The 20907-nt window shown below is 40.6% G+C and overlaps 1 protein-coding gene across 1 annotated transcript in view; it reads right to left on the bottom strand.

Annotated features, from left to right (window-relative positions):
• LOC133498322 (glypican-6-like) overlaps positions 1 to 20907 on the bottom strand; it is a 141863-nt gene that overhangs the window by 58145 nt on the left and 62811 nt on the right. Inside the window, 1 exon segment of the mRNA XM_061815013.1 lies at positions 1131 to 1522. Coding sequence (XP_061670997.1) covers positions 1131 to 1522 — 392 coding nt within the window.

Below are 20907 nucleotides of genomic sequence, written 5' to 3'. Positions count from 1 at the left end.
CTGGCCTTGATTCACAGGTGAGCTGACCAACTAGTGACCAGCTATAGTTACACTACTGTATGGATAGACAGAGACACAAATGTGACTGTTCAGTACAGTGAGAGTTGTCAGAAGTAAAGGTAATTTTTAGGTCAAGGTGGTTTGTCATGTCGAGCTACTTTTCACCTCTGGTTTTTTGTCGGTCCCCATCCTGACAGCCTTCAGCGATGCCACACTGTTTCCTGGCTGCACTTCATAATTGATGAGGGGGCAGAGAATGTGGGATTTGATCCTGACTGACTGTGCCTTTTAGGTCTCGGACTGATGCATTGTTCATTTCAACACTTCCTACTTTACATCTCTGCCTTTAAGAAATGGCAACCATTTTCTTGACGTACTAACATCTAAGTTGAACGACTGCTGAGAGATGTTAATTAACACGTGAATAAATCTAAATCATTAAAAGATTTTTAAAAATACTCTAAACACAATTGCTCTGTCATTTGAATGGTTTTTGCAATGTACTTTTTCAGTTTAATGAGCCAACCTCAAAATAAAGCTACAACAGCAAAATATATCTGTGAAAATGATCATGTATAAACAATGGAAATGTGTCTTATATTTATAACAGACAATTCCATAAATGAATATAGTGACAGCAACACCGAAGTACAGATAAGTAGTGAAAGTCAAATCTACAGACGAGTAGGGAAATGTGGTATTCTGTAAAAAAAATGGATTAAGGATGTCAAATTATAATTATATACAGTGGTTGCATTCATGAACATCCTATTCTACAGCTATAGAGTAGGAAAACATCACAGTGTCCAAAAAGAACCAAAAGATCGTTTGTTCCTTGAAAACAAATGAAAATAAGTGCTATTCAACCCTAAATATTTTCACGGTCAGCTAAACATATTTCCCACTTTTTTTGGGAAACTCTGGTTTTGGGGTCATAACAGTTAGAGTTTTTCCCCCCAAAAAGAATAAAAATAATCAAAAGTACAATAATGTACATAAAGGTAAAAGTAGATGGGCTCTTACATCATATTAGTAAACTTCTTTTACAGTCTTCGGAATGACAAGATTATTTTAAAGAACAGAGAATAAGAAGCAAGCCCAATTACAACAAAAGGGAAAATTAAACTCACCTTGGCAACCCTGTTGGCAACTTCCCGACCCACCATGAGACCTTGGACAAACGTCCGTGCGGCAATCAAGGCCCTGGTGACCTGGGCCTTTAGTTTCCTGGGCACATCTCCAAAAGGCTTGAGTTGGTCAGAGTATTTATTGACACACTCCAGGTAATCATCTGTGAAGTGGTACTGGGAGTTCAATAGCTGGAACATCCGCTCCAGAAGCCTGGACCAGAAATCATTGAGCATCTCCTCCAGGTTGACATTGCCCCCTGTGTAGTATCGCTTTAGCTCAGTGAACAGGTCCTGTAAGATCTCTGAGTTTTTCATGTACAGCTTCCCAAATGTCCTTGAGAACATGCTGTTCAGAGACCTCTCTGAATTGTCCAGGAGTTCCAGGAAAAACTCTGTTTGGATTGATGTAAAAAAGAAAGAATGTTAGAGGAGAAAGGCAATGGTGTGGTCTGCAGGTGGATAAGTATATCATGAAGTCCACGTTTAAATAAGAAAACAAATAAGAAAACAACGGGTCTTTAGTAATATAACTCCATTTTGTCAAGGTTTAACTTTTTAGAAACAGAGACACGTACACAACATCATCCTGATAAGGTGCAATTCTTCCCCTTTTTATCTTCTTCTAAAAATCTGCAGTTCAGAGCGTACCTAAATATTACAGGTAATAATAGCTGTCTTCCTTCTCTCCTTTTCACTCTCATTGGCTGTTCTGAGGATTCAGAAGCTAATGACGCAGAGCATTTAACCGCCAAAAATATATTTCCTATTCAGAAAAGCAGGTGCTACAATTTTCTAAATCTTTATCAATCTGCTCTGACATACATGCAATGGTAAAGTAAATACATTCTTTTGAACAGCTACACTTATTCATCTGGCTAATTCCATATTCAAATGCTATATATGTTTTGATTCAAGAAACAAGGTTCAGATTAAGCAATAAAAATTAAGACCTTTCAAGAATTTCAGTGTTCTTGTAGTGTCAAAGCCTTGATTGATCTCTACCGACCAGCTTTTTCAAACAGTAACCTTTGCATTAACTTTACCCATGTAATTAATTGAGGAAAAACCACAGTTAGAATTTTTACCAGGCTGGATTTGCTTGCATCGCCTATGTGGGGGCAAGCTCGAGCATCAATACGCCAACGCAGAACATTCAGAGAAGTATCATCTGATGAGTCTTTCTAAATCCGAGTAAATAGGATCTCACGTTCGTCAATGCACAAGCGTGCGCCCGTAATTAATGTCTCCGTGTCAGATATTCCTCCTACCTTCTTTGTAAACAAGCATGTGCCACATGAATCAACATTTCACATGTCGATCTTGCTATGAAAACATTGGGGGCCCTGTGAGTACTACTTACTGCCTTGTTAGCTCTACAGTAGACGATTGCAAAAAGAAATCCCACCAATGTACAGCAATTCTTTTTGTTCTAGTAATGCATCCCTTCTTTTTTGTTAGTGTTGTATATAATTTTACTGAAGTGCAGTAATTGTTTTCTCTAGAAAAATTTCCAACATAATTGTATATATTTCAAACCTTCATTGGAACATCTCTGTGTGATGTTTGCATATTGTGCAAAAGTGGAATTTCTTTGTGTAACTCACCTACCTCACACATTCCCAAACGAAAACAAAATGTTCATCGGTCTGTATGAATAGCTGTTATGTGCCCTGCAATTGACAGGCAGTCACTTGAGAGTTTAGCCCATCTCTCGCCCAACGTCAGCTGAGATCAGCTCCAATTACCCGCTGCTCTTAAGAAGCATAGAAATTTGATGGGTGTTTGCATCTAACCTCTAAATTCTCCCATCACTTACCAATTAGTAGCACTTGCAGTTTATATACAACTCCTGCTGAATCTATCTGATTTGTTTTTCAATGCATCATTATTTTAGTAAGTTGTTAAGCCAAAACGCTCTTCCCTTATTTGAACCGTATCCACCCTAAAGAGGTGGGGACCAATCCCTAGTTGCTCTTTTTTTTTCTTGCAGCACAATTGATGTGTCATTACACCTACCTTTGTTTAAATATTAATAGCCTGTGGGGCTTTTTCCAGTTGGACCTAAATCAAGGACAAGCAGTCTCATGTGTACCGAACATGTAAAATTGGCTCTGTACAAGCCTTTAAAAAGCTTTCCAGATGATAAAATAGAGGAACAAAAATCACAGACATAGCAAGAGGATATCTGAATTCCTTAAAATATGTCTGAATACTTGGATGGATTCTTTTTTATAATTTACTTTCCAAAATTAAAATTCCAAGATCATGAAAGTATGCAGCTCTGATTTCAACTAGAAAACTACGGTTTTCCCAGTTTCATTATTCATGTGAGATTCTGCAGCCTTTTCTTTTTGAACAGCAAGTCAACAACAAAAGAATCCTGATGGATTCCAAAAGTTTCCCTCGCAAATAAATCATGCCGGCACAGCTTTCAGCAGTGACAGGATGTTGTCCCCTGAAACCAATTGCAGATCAGTCATGAGGAAAATCTGCTGACATACTGAATTTAATGATATGGCATTTGACATTATGTATTTACCTTGGTCATGGTAGTTACTCACAACAGGAAAACAATCCTGTGCAAGAAACATGTAACATATGTGATCCAATGTAAAATCAATAAAGTTGTCGCATTAACATTTCATTTGAGAAACAGTGACTGAAATTTGTGACTGGTGGTGTGTGGGGATGGAAAATGTATTGTCCATCAACATACTGTACCAATCTTTCTTTGACAGAAGTTACTTTGATATAACTAAACTAGAAGATAATTGTGGAATGGTTGGCATAGAGACAGGCTCTCACATTAAAAATGCCCACAGAAGAAATAGATTATGGGAAAACAGATCCACAATTTTGACTACATTTCAGTATTACATATTACTCGTAAATCATCAATAACCGTTCTATTGTGCAACTATTTACCTTTATGTAATTTTTTGGCCAGAGCCCTCATAAATACTGCAGTGTTGCAAACTGCAGCTGGCCAACTCATCAATGGGAAAAACTCAGATCTAGCTACATGATTATATGACTGAGATCTATTGACCTTGAAAGATGAAATGGGCGTGTATACTGACGAGATGTGATACATCTAGAAATTCGTAATACACCCATTTCAATTACACTGTGATATGAGCTGGTAAATGGCCTGAATCTGAAATTGTTATAAAGATGTGATGACAAAAAGACAAACAAATATGGAAAGTCCTTAGTCCCAACGTAACTCAGAAACAACAGCTTGCTCTTTACATGAGCCTCTTAAAAAAATCATGCAAGGATTATCTCTTTTTTGATGTGCTGATGTATTTGTAGGTTGTTTGAATATTATACAACAGTATTGTTAAGATCTGTCATGTGCAGAAATCATTTTTTTAATCTGATGTCACTTTTTTTTCATCTGACCATTTTTCCTTGGCAGACAAAAGTGATATTGAAGCAAAATATGTTTTTCTTTTTTTTTTTCAAAAGAAATGACTCAATGATCACAGCCTAATTATATAAGGAATGGACTTTGCAGCAATTATATTTGCTACAGAATATATTATACTGTACTGTCCAAGTCATTCTGAGGATGACAAATCAATTTGCAAAAAGAACAACAGCACAAGGGATTCATGGGATTCATTATTTCCATAATTACTGGAAATAATTATAATGACTAATAAAAGGTGACCTTTTTGTTATCATATTATTATTTTTATGGGATTAAATGGAATAGCCTGAAAATAATTGCAATGTTTTTCAATTAAAAAGAAATTTCATTGTTTCATTGAAAATTGATGGATTCAAACAATCTAGACATAGTGAGTCGCAGACCCAGTCACATTAATTGATGGTGAACTGTAAGGTGGCCGGTTGTGAGTCGGGTCCAAAAAGAGCAACATATGAAAAATCTTCATGTTTTGTCCATGTTGTGATGTCTAAGGGTGAATGTAAACAGAATCCTACTGCACCATGAACCACAACATGGTGGCGTGTTTTTTAAACATTATATTTTGTCCGTTGACAGCTGGGATAGGCTCCAGCACTCCCACAACCCTCGTGAGGATAAGCAGCTAGCAAATTGGATGAATGGATATTTGGATGGCCTACGGTATATACTCTGTCCTCTCCATTCTTCACAGGAGGACAATAAGATTTGTATGCATTTTTTTGGATTACATTTTACATGTATTTTTATTCTTATTTTTTTTACCATTTTTTTTTACCTTGCTTTTATGTAAGCACTGACACAGGAGAGGCTCTCCAATTTTATTGGACAGTTTCGTGTGAAGGCAATAAATGGTATTCATTCATTTATTCATAGTTTCTGAAATTAGTACACTGTAACTTATCACATGTGATTACATTTGGATTACTTTCTCAATTTTGTATGAACACATCAACCCTTGGATGTTTCCTCTAAAGTAAAAAAAAACATTAACTAATTGACTAAAACCATAAATCATCATTTTGGAATTAACCAGATATTTATTTTTCACACACATAATAAACTGATAACCAAACAGGTGAATTCAAATACATTGCTTAATACACATGTTTACCACGTGGAAAATATGAAATCATGTTGGTCAAATGACAAATTTGCACAATTTAGACAATATTGCTTCGAATGACAAATCAAATAATTTAAGTGATTGTTTCATAAAAAAAGTCCAAAATAATAAAGATGAAACTGTTCAATATTTCTGTCCTTTTATATGTTCAAATATTTAACTATTAATCTAAACTTTTCAAGATCACAGTTAAAGTAATAGACGAAATGAAAACTGTTATGTTTGAGACCACAGCTTAATGGCACATGACCATAGATAGCCAATCACAAGCACTGACTTGAGAAGGCGGACCAAATATGAGCTTTTTGCTTTTTTAAATGGAGCTGAAATTGTAGTCATGGAAAGTTCTGAAAGCAACTGTAAATTAATTACACATTTTACACAGGCCAGTCGGTGATGCGGCTGTAAAAGCGTTGGCCTCACAGTTCTGAGGACCCTGGTTCAATCCCAGCCCTGCCTGTGTGGGGTTTGGATGTTCTCCCCGTGGCTGCATTGGTTTCCACCGGGCACTCCGGTTTCCTCCCACATCCCAAAAACCTGCAAGATTAATTGGAAACTAAATTGCAGGTGGGATTGTGAGTACGGCTGTTTGTCTCTATGTGCCCTGCGATTGGCTGGCAACCAGTCCAGGGTGTACCCCACCTCCTGCATGTTGATGGCTGGTATAGGCTCCAGCACTCCTGCTAGCCTTGTGAGGATAAGCGGCTAGGAAATGGATGGATAAATTGATTTTTACCCAGTAAATTACTGGATTAAAATTATATCCGTTTTTAAAATTCAATTACGTAATATAATTAAATGTAATTAATCACTCCCCAACACTGCACATTGAAGTGACATATGTGACATCGTCTTCATTGACGGGGCACTGCATTTGCTCATCAATCATGAGTGATTTCATTTCACACAATAAATGAGCGTGAACACGTTGATGAGTCAGTGAGCTGACTCTAATGCATTTTCAGTAGATTGAATTGTGTGCTGTGCATTGCTACTTGTGGCGAATGGCATTCTCCTCACACACAGTAGCTATTGCATATGACAAAAGAACTGACAACATCAATGTCAAGTTCACATAATTAAAAGCCCCTTTCATAGGATCTGGGGGCATCTTAAGCCATTTTCACAGGGCCCATCAATCATGGACTGGCAGCCCATTTGAGCATCTTTAAAATTAAAGTAGCGACAACCACTCCCTTTTTACAAAGAGCAATTGTTTTTTGTTTTATTTGAGAGCAGTGACAATCTTGGCTGAAAATTGTGGGAAAGAGGCTCACTGTATTCCACTTATGCAGAAAACGGAATTGAACAAAAGGGTTTTCTCAGTTCCCCAAAGAAATCACTTAATGTTCCCTTGTAGCAGCAATGAAGGGGGGCACATATTTGCCTTGGATAATGGGCTTTTAGACATTAATGGTGCACAGCAAGCCAGCCAAACACAGGCGTATTACAATTCAGCATCTGTTATATTAGAAGTCGTTCAGTGTCGTCCAAACATACCATCTGGACCTGTAAATAAAGGATGAGTGGATATTGGTGCCAGATTCCAAGTTTGTTGCAAGATCATTTCTGTCTGTTAAATTGTTCTGCCACTGGTAACGCAGGCACTGTGGGTTGTGAGGAGCTTCCTGCTCTGCTGGGGGTTGGGGGTGGGGAGTGGTGAAAGGGGGTGGCTGGTGATGTGGCATTGGGTCCCTGTGGCCATCACTGGGTTGTTGGGGCATCTCGAAGACCACCCTGGGTCCGTCGACTTGGGATGTGTCCTGTCCACAGAGTTGTTCTTGGGTGGATCCCTCGATTGATTGGGTGGGGTCCTTAGCTTCTGCATTTCTGGCACAGCAATTACAGGACATTTCTGTCAGTCTTTTTGCATGCTTAATGGAATGAAGTCACTTGCAAGTGTTTATAGGCACACACTCCTGGAATTCTTTCACTGGGTTTGGGACTACTCCCTTCTTGGAACAAATAACTCACATATATGTGAAATGCTTAAGTATCCCCCCCACCTATGTTCTTGTTCCATACAGCTCTATAATTCACATTGTCAGTCCCACCACAATTATCTAGCCTTGGGGTGCTCAATATGTCTTGGTCGATCTCGGGACGGCGTGGCAAAAAACAAAAAAACCCAAACATCAGCCAATGTTCCCTCTAAACTGTGCGCGTGCGCAGTTGTGCACAGCTGATGCAGTCTCTTCGCAGGTATTCTGTGTTGCGTGCAAAAAAAAATAATCCTATGCAAATTGAAAGTATAACATACAGCTATTCAGTTTGTGGTATTTTGCAATGTGATTCAATGAGTGAGGGATCACTGGTTGTTACATCCAACGGGACAATTCACAAACGTACTGTACAAAATGAAAAGAGGAAGCCATTGGTTTCTTTAGGCAGCACACATAACTTTCTCGAACAACCCGCTGCTCCGCAACACTCTGTTTCCTACTTTACTACTTCAGCAGGATGTGAGGGTGTGTCCCAACAACAGCACAAAGCAGAAAATAGTAGGTTCTCTGATCAAGAATTTAATTAACGTAAAAAACAGGAGGGAATGGCTGCATTGTAGTATATTACTTTCTTCTTTTACCATCTGATACATGTTATTAAACTATGAAAGCAAAGTAACAATCCAAATAAGGTGCATTTTTGTTGCCATGAAGTCTAATGGGTGGCTACAAAGTCAAATTCTAGAAACAGACTCATGAAGATGCGAGAGCAACAGTTACTGATCCGTAGAACATTCATGGCTACAAGCCCAGCATCACATTAACAACGAAATGTTGAGTTTTGCAATAGCTTTTTTTTCTTTACTGCTCCCCAAATTGCAAAAGATGGTCTCTTAATGTAATGTGGTCTTGTCTTAAAGCATTTTATAGGAATTGCCAATAGTTGCCAAGGTTTTACTTGCAAGACTGCAATACAATAATTCATAAAATGGTCAAAAAGGAACAAAATGTATTATTATTATTTTCTTATTTTATTTTTCTCATAAACAAATAGAATTGTGAAGTTTGCATTTCTTCCATGAAGTAGGTCTTTCACAATAGCTGAACACTGTGTGCCTCTTCTAGGACGTTCTATCATCACAACTCAAAGCACAAGAATAATTGTCCTTGAGGAAATTAATTACCTTTTTCTACTGCCACTCTCTGTGGAAAGTGTGTCTGAGTTAATGAATGATGAAAATCTGTCATATCTTTCACTGACACAAATTTTTCTGGTTGGAGTTTTGATGCACTGAGTCTTTGATTGTTCATGCACAGGAGAATTCAGATTCATGAAGAAATTTCATTCAAAGACATGATGTGACTTGCCCCCGGCCCAGTAGAAACAAAAAAGGTTACTTCATGTTGGCAAGTGCATTGTGATTTACACCAAGTGATTTAAGAGTTTCAAACGTGTTGGGAATGACATTTCTACCCAATCTGAAAGAACAGTTTTTGTAAAGCTGAAAATATACTCTGTAATTAAGCCATCTTCTGGCATGATACAGAGTTGAACATCTTGTTTTGGAATCTGGGTCAATCTGACGTTTTGTTGGGGCTATCTTTTGTGCAGTGTACATAAGACCGGGTCTTTAACGGTCATGCAATGGATTGATTTCTGACATGACAGAAATGTGGTTGTTTCGGTTACGGATGACCTTACACGAGACTTCATGAGCCCAGAGTCAATAATGATACACAGTGTGTGGTGTGTTTGTGTGTGCATGTTGCGCAACTGTGTGTGTGACAGAACATTGAATAAATGATAACAGAACGATGTAATGATGTTTGTAATGAAAGAGGTCCATGGACATGTCATCGTCACCAACGGTTTTTGACCAACTCATTTTGAATTTTATTAGGGTAGACCTCTGATGTTTAATGGTTCAGTCACGCGTGGCTCGCTGAGTCCTCTCTTGCATATACAGTATTGACATCACATTTTAAAGGGCATGAAATAACACACTCTGATTGGAGAGGATGGAAGACGTAAAATTTTAAATGTGGTGTGGATACAAGTGGCGGTGCATGGTTGCCAGCCAATCACAGGGCACATGCAATTTATTGAACACATTAACATTAATATCATCATTGTTAGCCTATTTTTTTAACCCCCCCCCCCCACCCACTTGCCAGCACACAGCTACAGGGAAGGAGTGTGCAGTTGCACGAACAATTATGAGATTCATGAGGTCTGTGGACATGCTTAAGTAGTCCACATGTATCAGCAGGTCATACTGTTACTGTTGATCACATTGTCTTTATCCGTGGCAGTCAAATCTCAGTCCACCAGTCATGCATGGCTCATCATGGCAGCTCACTAAGAGGGAATGAATGAAAGCAGCTGCTTTTATTGCAGGTGAATAAAGTCGGTTGTTTTCACGCGCCCAAGGCGTAAGACAGACCCTTTTTGAATATGCTGGCTGCATTCCTCTCCAAAATTATGACAACCTAGTTGAACCTGTTTCCTTCCAGAGTTACGACTGGCAAATCACTGGACTTGCTCTGGTCATGAAAATAGAGCCCTTGGTGTCAGTTGGAATATTTTGAAACCATTATTTACAAATAAATTATAATATTATTAAGATAATTATTGTGATAAGATAATTACTGTCACGCGATAAAACTGTGCAAACTCAGTCACACAAGGTAAAGAATGGCATTTAGAATTGTCTGCCTAAGCTGCTCAATTTAGCTAAACAACATGATTCCAGGGACATTCATCTTTTCCCTTCAATACACTGAAGGACTGCAGTGCACCACACTCATTGGGGTTTGATCCTCTTTGTTGTGAATAGGGTCCGTCAGCCTAAGGCTTTCACATGAGGGATGAAATCCTTCAATTTCAGTGACTGTTGTGTTTTTTATCTACAGAGCAATGGGAGGCGAGAAAGCCTGCAGAATGGGTTTGTTGTGGTCAAAAATAGCATGCGCTACTGGACAAAAACTGTACAGGAACAGACATGCTCTGTCAAGGGCCTGGGGAAAGGCAAAGGGAAAATAAATGCAAATATATATCCATCCATTTTCTGGGCTGCTTATCATCACAATGGTCGCAGGAGTCCTGAAGTTCACCCCCGACTATTATCAGGCAGGAGGCCATTTACACCATCAACTGGATGCTAACCAATCACCTGGCACATAGAGACAAACAACAGTCACACAATCACACCTAGTCCTCAATTATTCATTCATTCATTTTCCAAGCGACCAAACGAGGGTCGTGGGAGTCCAAGAGCCTATCCCAGCAATAAACGGGCAGGAGGCGGGATACACTCTGACCTGGTTGTCAGCCAATCACAGGGCACATAGAGACAGACAAAGGTGGCACTTACCATCACAACTAAGGGCATTTTAGAGTCCCCAATTAATGCAGGTTTCGGGGATGTGGTAGGAAACCGGAGTGCCCGGAAAAAATCCATACAGGCACGGGGAGAACATGGAAACTCCACACAGGTGGGACCAAGATTCAAACCCCGACCCTCAGAACTGTGAGGCCAATGCTCTAGCCAGTTGCTCCACCATGCTGCTGACTCTGGGCGAGAGGCGAGCAAGACCCTGAAATGGTCTCCATCCAATTGGAAAGAAAATATAGACAAACATTTGTTCGCAATCATGTAGCTCTAGAGGCAATTTAGAGTCTTCAATCAACCGATCAGAATTGGAAGGAAAAGTAGAATACCTGCAGAAAACCAGCACAGGCAAAGGAAGGACATTCAGTGCATGTGTGTATAGGTGGACACACACAGGGAATCACCTGAAACCAAAAACCCCTACGGATTATAATTTTTGAATAAAAATCAATAAAATGTCCCCTGCTCTGTACATCATTGTCCAAGTTACTATGCATGCTTATGCTGCCTGCCTAAGCCCATGACAGGTGACATAGATAGATGATGAATCCATAACCATAGCCATGGGGCAAATGGTTAGCACGTTGGCCTAACTGTTCTGAGGACTGGGGTTCGAGTCCTGGCCCCGCCTGTGTGAGTTTGTTGTTTGGAGCATGTTCTCCCCGTGCCTGTGTGGGTTTTCTAAGGGAACTCCGGTTTCCTCCCACATCCCAAAAACATGTATTCATCGGAGGCTCTAAAGGTGTGATTGTGAGTGCGACTGTTGTCTGTCTCTCAGTAGCTTGCGATTGGCTAGTAACCATTTTAAGGTTTACCCTGCCTCGTGCCCGATGATGGCTGGGTTGGGCTCCAGCACTCCCGTGACCCTCGTGAGAATAAGCAGCTAAGAAAATGGATGGATAGCTACTGTATATCACATTATCACTGTAAAAATAGGAAGTGAAATTTACTTGAAAAAAACCTAGGGAAATGTTTTCACTCAGAAATTGTAAATTCATTTTACAAGGAGAATTTTGAGTATATTTTACCAGAATTTTTTTTAAAAAGTTACACAAGCAGTGAGGAACAAATTCATGATTTTCAGCTTGGGAGACAGCCACTCTATATGAACTGATGAAGTCTACTCAAAACTTTCCTTGTAATATTTTCTTAGAATCTTTGTGTGAAAAAAATGACCTCAGTTTTATCTAAGTAAATATTAGTTTAAAAAAAAAAGTTAAGGCAGGAGAATAAGAGTCTCAACAAAATTATATTTCATCCCAAAAGAAAGCAAACAGGGAACATGGAAAAAAAAGTAGACTAACCAAAGTAACAAAGAAATCATTAACTAAGCCTAAAACCTGAAAAAACACAACTGGGATGTAATGTGGCACAGAAAGACGCTGGCACTGACACGAACAAACATGAACAGAGAGATGCACAGACAATGCACTGACAAGAACTGAAAGAAACTAGGGCATATATAATCAGTACAAACCTAAATGTATGTATATTTCATTGATATATTATACTGTTTATTCCTTGATGTTTTTTCGTCTAAGTCTAGTGTGCAATTCAACTCATATCTTGATCATGTTTTGGAAGACCACCTAGGATTTCTTTTAGATTGAAGCTGTGCTACATGAAAGAACCCCAAAGGCCAACTCATATTAAAGAGGCATATTCATGACATTTCGGTGGCCTGTTTCGGGTTTGGCAGATAACATTTTCCTTCCATATACAGACATGGCTTTTAGTTTTTATTCCTGAGACCACCAGATGACTTTAACATTAACATAGATGAGGTAATATGTGAATTATGTATTTTATGTGCTGAATTTGTTTATTTGATTGGTTGTTTTGACTATTCTGCAGCCCAAACATGTAGGGCGGTCCCAAGCCCGGATAAATGCACAAGATGGCAGCAGGAAGGGCATGGCATACCAAACATGCCAAACATATATGTGCGTTTATCAAACAAATTCCGTAATGGATAGGTTGTGGCCCGGGCTATCTACGCCCCCCGACACTGTTAATCTGCAAGGCATAGGTAGAAATTCAGATAATGTAGGTCGAAGACAAAAAAAGGAGGAAAGCGGCTTGGTCGGCAGAAGAAGAATAGGAATGCACAGACCCTACAACTGTGTGTAGGGTCTTTAAATGTTGGGACTACAGCTGTGGAGTTTTTGACCACCGTATTCAATAAAATACTAGCGGGAGAGAAGATGCCAGAAAAATGGGGGAAAGTGTGCTAGTCCCCATTTTTAAGAACAAGGTTGCTGTACAGAGGTGTGGAAAATATAGGAGAATAAAGATGATAAGCCACACAATGAAGTTATATGGGAAAGAGTAGTGGGGGCTAGACTCAGGACAGAAGTAAGTAACTGCGAGCAACAGTATGGTCTCATGCCTAGAAAGAGTACCACAGATGCACTATTTGCCTTGAGGATGCTCGTGGAAAAGTACAGGGAAGGTCAGAAGGAGCTATATTGTGTGTTTGTGGATCTAGGGTACTGCACGTGCAAGTCTGGTGTGGCAGAGAAATATGTCAGAATAGTACAGAACATGTATGAGGAAAGCAGAACAGCGGTGAGGTAAGCCATTGGTGAGTCAGAAGAATTTAAGGTAGAGGTGGGACTGCATCGGGGTTCCACGCTGAGTCACTTCCTTCTTGCGGTAGTAATGGATAGGCTGACAGATGAGACTGGAATTCTCTTGGACTATGATGTTCGCAGATGATAATGTGATCTGCAGTGAAAGCAGGGAGCAGGCGGAGGAAGCATTAGAAAGATGGAGGCACGCACTGGAAAGGAGAGGAATGAAGATTAGCTGAAGTAAAACAGAATATATGTGCACGAATGTGAGGGGCAGAGGAGGAGTGAAGCTCCAGGGAGAAGAGAAAGCGAGGGTGGACGACTTCAAATACTTGGGGTCAACAATACAGAGCAATGGAGAGTGTGGTCAGGAAGTGAAGAAACGGGTCCAAGCAGGTTGGAACAGCTGGCGAAAGGTGTCTGGTGTGTTATGTGACAGAAGAGTGTCTGCTAGGATGAAGGGGAAAGTTTATAAAACAGTGGTGAGGCCGGCCATGATGTACGGATTAGAGACGGTGGCACTGAAGAAACAACAGGAAACAGAACTGGAGGTAGCAGAAATGAAGATTTTGAGGTTCTCGCATGCAGTGAACAAGTTGGATAGGATTAGAAATGAGTTCATTAGAGGGACAGCCAAAGTTGGATGTTTTGGAGACAAGGTTAGAGAGAGCTGACTTAGATGGTTTGGACATGCTCAGAGACGAGAGAGTGAGTATATTGTTAGATGAGTGCTAAGGATGGAGCTGGCAGGCAAAAGAGCGAGAGGAAGACCAAAGAAAAGGTTGATGGATGTTGTGAGGGAGGACACGAGGACAGTGGGTGTTAGAGAGGAAGATGCAGAAGATAGGCTTGAATGGAAAAAAATGACATGCTGTGGCGACACTTAACGGGACAAGCCGAAAGGAAAAGAAGATTCCTGAGACCACCAATACCATATTCATGAGTTTCTTGAAGAATTTTGACAGAATCTCTGGTAAAACAGGAATGCTTGATATTTATACATACTTATATGGTACAGTATAGCTGTATTACAGGAACGTCTATGTATTTGTTTTTTTCTGTGGGTGTGGCTGTTGAAGGGGTTGGTAAGTCTTATATGTTTTGGATATGTATCAATGCTTTCTTATGAAAATGTGTACGGGATGCCTGTTGACGCACGCAAATCCCAGGGCCACTTCACCATCCCACACTGCAGAATTTTTACATCTGTAAGCATGATAAACCTGCTTTAGGACTGCTGCTTGCTGCATTATGGCACGATTCCCCAACATTGTGGAGCCAGAAAGATAGAGAACATGTGGTTTTTTGTTCTTAGATAATGAGTTTCTGTCAGCAGCCAAAATTACAATGCGACACATAATAACGGCTGGCCAAAATCTCAATCAAGAACATATTTCCATCATCTCTGCACATTCGTAAGAGACAAGTAAAGACATGGGAATTAAAATGCACATCTTGGACGGCCACTGTACCGGATATTCAAAGCAAAGACAAACAGAGTAACATTTTAACAATATGATCTGGCTGGGACACTACCTCCCTCGACAAAGCAGAAAGCCTCTTGGCTCAGGTGAATGCTTGAAAAGCCATTCACAGTGTGTAGCCGACATGTTTTTTCGATAATGAGGCTGGACAGGTTTTAGAAGCTACAAGCTAGAAGTGGCACAGTTTGCAAAACCTCATCGCTGCAGGTAGACACTGACAAAGGTAGTCAATTTTGATACAAGCTTTCTTTTTTAAGCTAAAAAGAGATGTGCTGCTGTGCGAGGTATTCGAGAACAGGGATTGTGAGTAAAAACTGGGTATTGTAGGCAAAAAACTCAAGTTATGAACAAAGTATCAATTTGGAATCTACAATATATAAAGTACACGACAGTAACTGAAACTCTTCCTGATTTTATCCTTTTTATTTTTGTCAACATGCTTGTCATAATGGGAAACACGCATTTGACATTGGCAAATAATTAATAAATACTTCATCAAACGTAAGAGTGTAGCATTCTTCTGAACTCATGGAAACTTCTGCTGAGTCATTATCACTCTTTTGATTGCAAGGCAGGTTCATGGTATGTTGCAATGGCTGAAATGGCATCCATCCATTTTCTGAGCCGCTTATCCTCACAAGGGTCACGGGAGTGCTGGTGCCTACCTCAGCTATCTTCAGGCAGGAGGCAGGGTAAGTCCTGAACTGGTTGCCAGCCAATCGCAAGGCACGTGGAGACAGACAACAGTCGCACTCACGATCACACCTAAGGGCAATTTAGAGTTTCTAATGAATGCATGATTTTGGAATGTGGGAGGAAACCGGAGTGGCTGGAGAAAACCCACATAGGCAGGGGGAGAACATGCAAACTCCACACAGATGGGGCCAGGTTTCAACCCGGGTCCTCAGAAGTGTGAGCCCAACACTCCAACCAGTTGCGCTATCTTGCCACCGGCTAAAATGTAAATTAAGTAAATTAAAAGGCATTTTCTAGCTCTAAACATGTCTGTTATTGTAATTTAGAGATGGAAGAAAATTATTCCCATTGCTATATTCATTTGCAGAGAAAGAAATCCCGTCACAGTTGTTGCAAAAGCGGAAAAACCTCACTCACTGACAATCTTCTTCTTTTCCTTTCGGGTTGTCCCGTGAGGGGTCACCACAGCGTGTCATCTTTTTCCATCTTAGTTCGTCTCCTGCATCTTCCTCTCTAACCCCAGCTGCCCTCATGTCTTCCCTCACCACATCCATAAACCTTCTCTTTGGTCTTCCTCTCACTCTTTTGCCTGGGAGCTCCATCCTCAGCACCCTTCTACCAATATATTCACTCTCTCGCCTCTGAACATGTCAAAACCATCGAAGTCTGCTCTCTCGAATCTTGTCTCCAAAACATCCATCTTTGGCTGTCCCTCTAATGAGCTCATTTCTAATCCTATCCAACCTGGTCACTCCGAGCGAGAACCTCAACATCTTCATTTCTGCCACCTCCAGTTCTGCTTCCTGTTGTTTCTTCAGTGCCACCGTCTCTAATCCGTACATCATGGCCGACCTCACCACTGTTTTGTAAACTTTGCCCTTCATCCTAGCAGAGACTCTTCTGTCACATAACACACCAGACACCTTTCGCCAGCTGTTCCAACCTGCTTGGACCCGTTTCTTTACTTCCTTACCAAACTCACCATTGCTCTGGATTGTTGACCCTAAATATTTGAAGTCGTCCACCCTCGCTATCTCTTCTCCCTGTAGCGTCACTCTTCCCCCTCCACCTTTCTCATTCACGCACATATATTCTTTTACTTCGGCTAATCATCATTCCTCTCCTTTCCAGTACATGCCTCTACCTTTCTAACGTTCCTTCACCTGTTCCCTGCTTTCACTGGAGATCACAATGTCAACTGCAAATATCATGTTCCGAGGGGATTTTGGTCTAACCTCATTTGTCACCACTCCAAACAGGAAGGGGCTCAGAGCTGATCCCTGATGCAGTCCCACCTCCACCTTAAATTCCTCTGTCACACCTAAGGCACACCTCACCATTGTTCTGCTGCCATCATACATGTCCTGTACTATTTTAACATACTTCTCTGCCACACCAGACTTACGCATGCAGTACCACAGTTCCTCTCTTGGTACTCTGTCATAGGCCTTCTCTAGATCCACAAACACACAATGTAGCTCCTTCTGACCTTCTCTGTACTTTTCCACGAGCATCCTCAAGGCAAATAATGCATCTGTGGTACTCTTTCCAGGCATGAAACCATACTGTTGCTCGCAGATAATTACTTCTGTCCTGAGTCTAGCCTCCACTACTCTTTCCCATAACGTCATTGTGTGGCTCATCAACTTTATTCCTCTATAGTTTCCACAGCTCTGAACATCCCCTTTGTTCTTAAAAATGGGAACTAGAACACCTTTCCTCCATTCTTCAGGCATCTTTTCGCCCGCTAGTATTCTGTTGAATAAGTTGGTCAAAAACTCCACAGCCATCTCTCCAAATTGCTTCCATACCTCTACCGGTATGTCATCAGGACCAACTGCCTTTCCATTTTTCATCCTCTGTAGTGCCTTTCTGACTTCCCCCTTAGTAATCATTTCCACTTCCTGGTCCTTCACTCTTGCCTCTTCAACTCTTCCTTCTCTCTCATTTTCTTCATTCCTCAACTTCTCAAAGTATTCTTTCCATCTATTTAGGACACTACCGCCACCAGTCAACATATTTCCATCTCTATCCTTAATCACCCTTACCTGCTGCACATCCTTCCCATCTCTATCCCTCTGTCTGGCCAACCTGTAGAGATCCTTTTCTCCTTCTTTCGTGTCCAACCTGGTGTACATGTCTTCATATGCCTCTTGTTTAGCCTTTGCCAGCTCTACCTTTGCCCTACATCACAACTCAATGTTCTCCTTTCGCCTCTCCTCAGTGTCCCACTTCTTCTTCGCTAATCTCTTTCCTTGTATGACTCCCTGTATTTTGGGGTTCCACCACCAAGTCTCCTTCTCCCCTTTCCTACCAGAAGACACACCAAGTACTCTCCTGCCTGTCTCTCTGATTACCTTGGCTGTCGTTGTCCAGTCTTCCGGGAGCTACTGCTGTCCATCAAGAGCCTATCTCACCTAATTTCCGAAAGGCCACACAACATTCTTCCTTTCTCAGCTTCCACCACATGGTTCTCTGCTCTACCTTTGTCTTCTTAATCTTCCGACCCACCACCAGAGTCATCCTAGACACTACCATCCTATGCTGTCGAGCTACACTCTCCCCTATCACTACTTTACAGTCAGTAACCTCCTTCAGATTACATCGTCTGCACAAAATATAATCCACCTGCGTGCTTCTAGCTCCACTCTTGTAGGTCACTATATGTTCCTCCCACTTCTGGAAATAAGTGTTCACTTCAGCCATCTCCATCCTTTTTGCAAAGTCCACCACCATCTGTCCCTAAAAGTTCCTTTCCTGGATGCCGTACTTACCCATCACTTCTTCATCGCCCCTGTTTCCTTTACCAATATCTCCATTACAATCTGCACCAATCACAAGTCTCTCGCTGTCTGGGATGCTCAGAACTACTTCATCTAGTTCCTTCCAGAATTTCTCTTTCAACTCTAGGTCACATCCTACCTGTGGGGCATAGCCGCTAAACACATTATACATAATACCCTCAATTTCAAATTTTAGTCTCATCACTCGATCTGATACTCTTTTCACCTCCAAGACATTCTTAGCCAGCTCTTCCTTTAAAATAACCCCTACTCCATTTCTCTTCCCATCTACTCCGTGGTAGAATAATTTAATTTAATACTTTTCTCCGAAACTTCTAGCCTTACTTCCCTTCCACCTGCTCTCTTGGATGCACAGAATATCAACCTTTCTCCTAATCATCATGTCAACCAACTCCTGAGCTTTTCCTGTCATAGTCCCAACATTCAAAGTCCCTACACTCAGTTGTAGGCTCTGTGCATTCCTCTTTTTCTTCTGACGATGAATTCGGTTTCCTCCTCTTCTTTGTCTTCGACCTACAGTAGCTGAATTTCCACCGACATCCTGCAGGTTAGCAGTGCCAGGGGCGGGCGTTGTTAACCCGGTATGGGATTCTTTAGATGAACGCTCATATTTGTTTGGCACAGTTTTTACGCCGGATGCCCTTCCTGCCGCAACCCTCTGCATTTATCTGGGCTTGGGACCGGCCTACAGATTGCACTGGTTTGTGCCCCCATAGGGCTGCATTACTCACAATGAGAAATTATATATATAAAAAAAAGATTTCTTTTAAACTAAAAAAATAATTTGAAAGAAATACATCCTCAGGATTTCAGGATTGTTTTTGCTCAGTTGAAAATATTTTTGCAAATAGTCAACACACCAACTCATACAATGGCACAAGTTTCCCAAAGGGAAGGAAAACAAATCTAAAAAATTCATGACAATGTACTTCTGCAGTCCACACACTCAAGGACATTACTTCAAAACCAGTTGTTATTATAATGAGTGGAGCACTGTAGATCTGAAATTTAAAATTACCTTGAGGATTGCATGTGTTAAGTCTCCCATGTGAGTGAGCGCACAATCAATACTTTTACTGTTTTTATTAGTGCTTGGGTTCGTCTTAAAGTAAAATGTACAGCCTGAAACCTCGTTAGGAACAAGAGGGAGGTGAATGTATACTACCCTGTATATACTATGCCTTTTTGTGATGTTGTAATCCTCATTAAAGAGCTGAAAACCTTCCACTTTTACTGTCACTGTGCTGCATTAATATATGGTGATTCAAGGAATTTGTAACAGTCCATTTGTTGAAATCTTGAAGTGTTGGAGTCTATTGTTTTGAATGAATGCAGCTGTGAACTGTGGCAGGATTGCAGACAACGGCACGAGTACGCAGCACTGTTGCAAATCGGCTTTGTGATCTGATAGACAATGTAAATCACATTACAGTTGCGGGCATACCTTATTTCAGCATGTCTCTGCACTAAAGCTCGAAGGCAAAGCAAAGTAAGCAAACTGTTGCGATGTTCTTTTGGATTCATTATCTTGTCATAAGCCACTTTTTTTTTTTTGCTGGGGGCATCTCTGTGTCTGACACAGAGTTCAATACTGACTGACACAGGGGAAGTCAATTAGCCAGGCTCAAAGAATCAAAGTGATTTCCTCCTTGGGTAGCATTGAAACTTGTTGTTAAGAAAGGAACAAATTGGCTACACACGCTGCTTCTTTACTGTGACCCCGAATAAGCAGCTTTTTCTCAGTTTGACTGTTGGAGCGGATCTATCCAAAGCTTTCTCTGACTAATCCATCCCGTACAGTGGCTCCTGTGTTACGGTGATGATGTCAAAAGAAAGGAAAAGGATGGGTTGCGCTTCCCTCTGTTCCTGTCGCGACTGTCATTTCCAATTATATGAAATCATTTTTAACTACAATAGGGATTGAAGTTCATGCCACACAACATCTCCTGTGGCCATTAAAGACAAGTACAGTGTTGTCCTCCGATTGCAGATTTGCATCACATTTTTTATTTCTATTTTTTGCTTTCACTCATTTCTTCAATGAAATAATGTTTTTTTTTGTTTGTATTTTAAAGTTGATTACTTCACTTAACAAAATTTTGGGGAAGCGCTTGGTTGGTGTGAATCCGGATATTAGTAGAAAAAAAAAGGTGTTTTTTACAAGGCATTTCCTATATATCTCAGTGAAGTGATAAATGAATCTGAATATTATTTTTGGGGAAGGAGAAATCTTTGAAGGTATAAAATTTTAAGTACTTCCAACAAAACCAAAATGATTATTTTTTGGCTACAAAGTCAGTGCACTGACAATATCCATTCACCACAA

Source organism: Syngnathoides biaculeatus, chromosome 3 (assembly GCF_019802595.1).
Source record: "Syngnathoides biaculeatus isolate LvHL_M chromosome 3, ASM1980259v1, whole genome shotgun sequence".
Taxonomy (NCBI): Eukaryota; Metazoa; Chordata; class Actinopteri; order Syngnathiformes; family Syngnathidae; genus Syngnathoides; species Syngnathoides biaculeatus.
The sequence above is the reverse complement of the archived record's forward strand: the minus strand, read 5'-3'. Positions and strand labels throughout refer to the sequence as shown.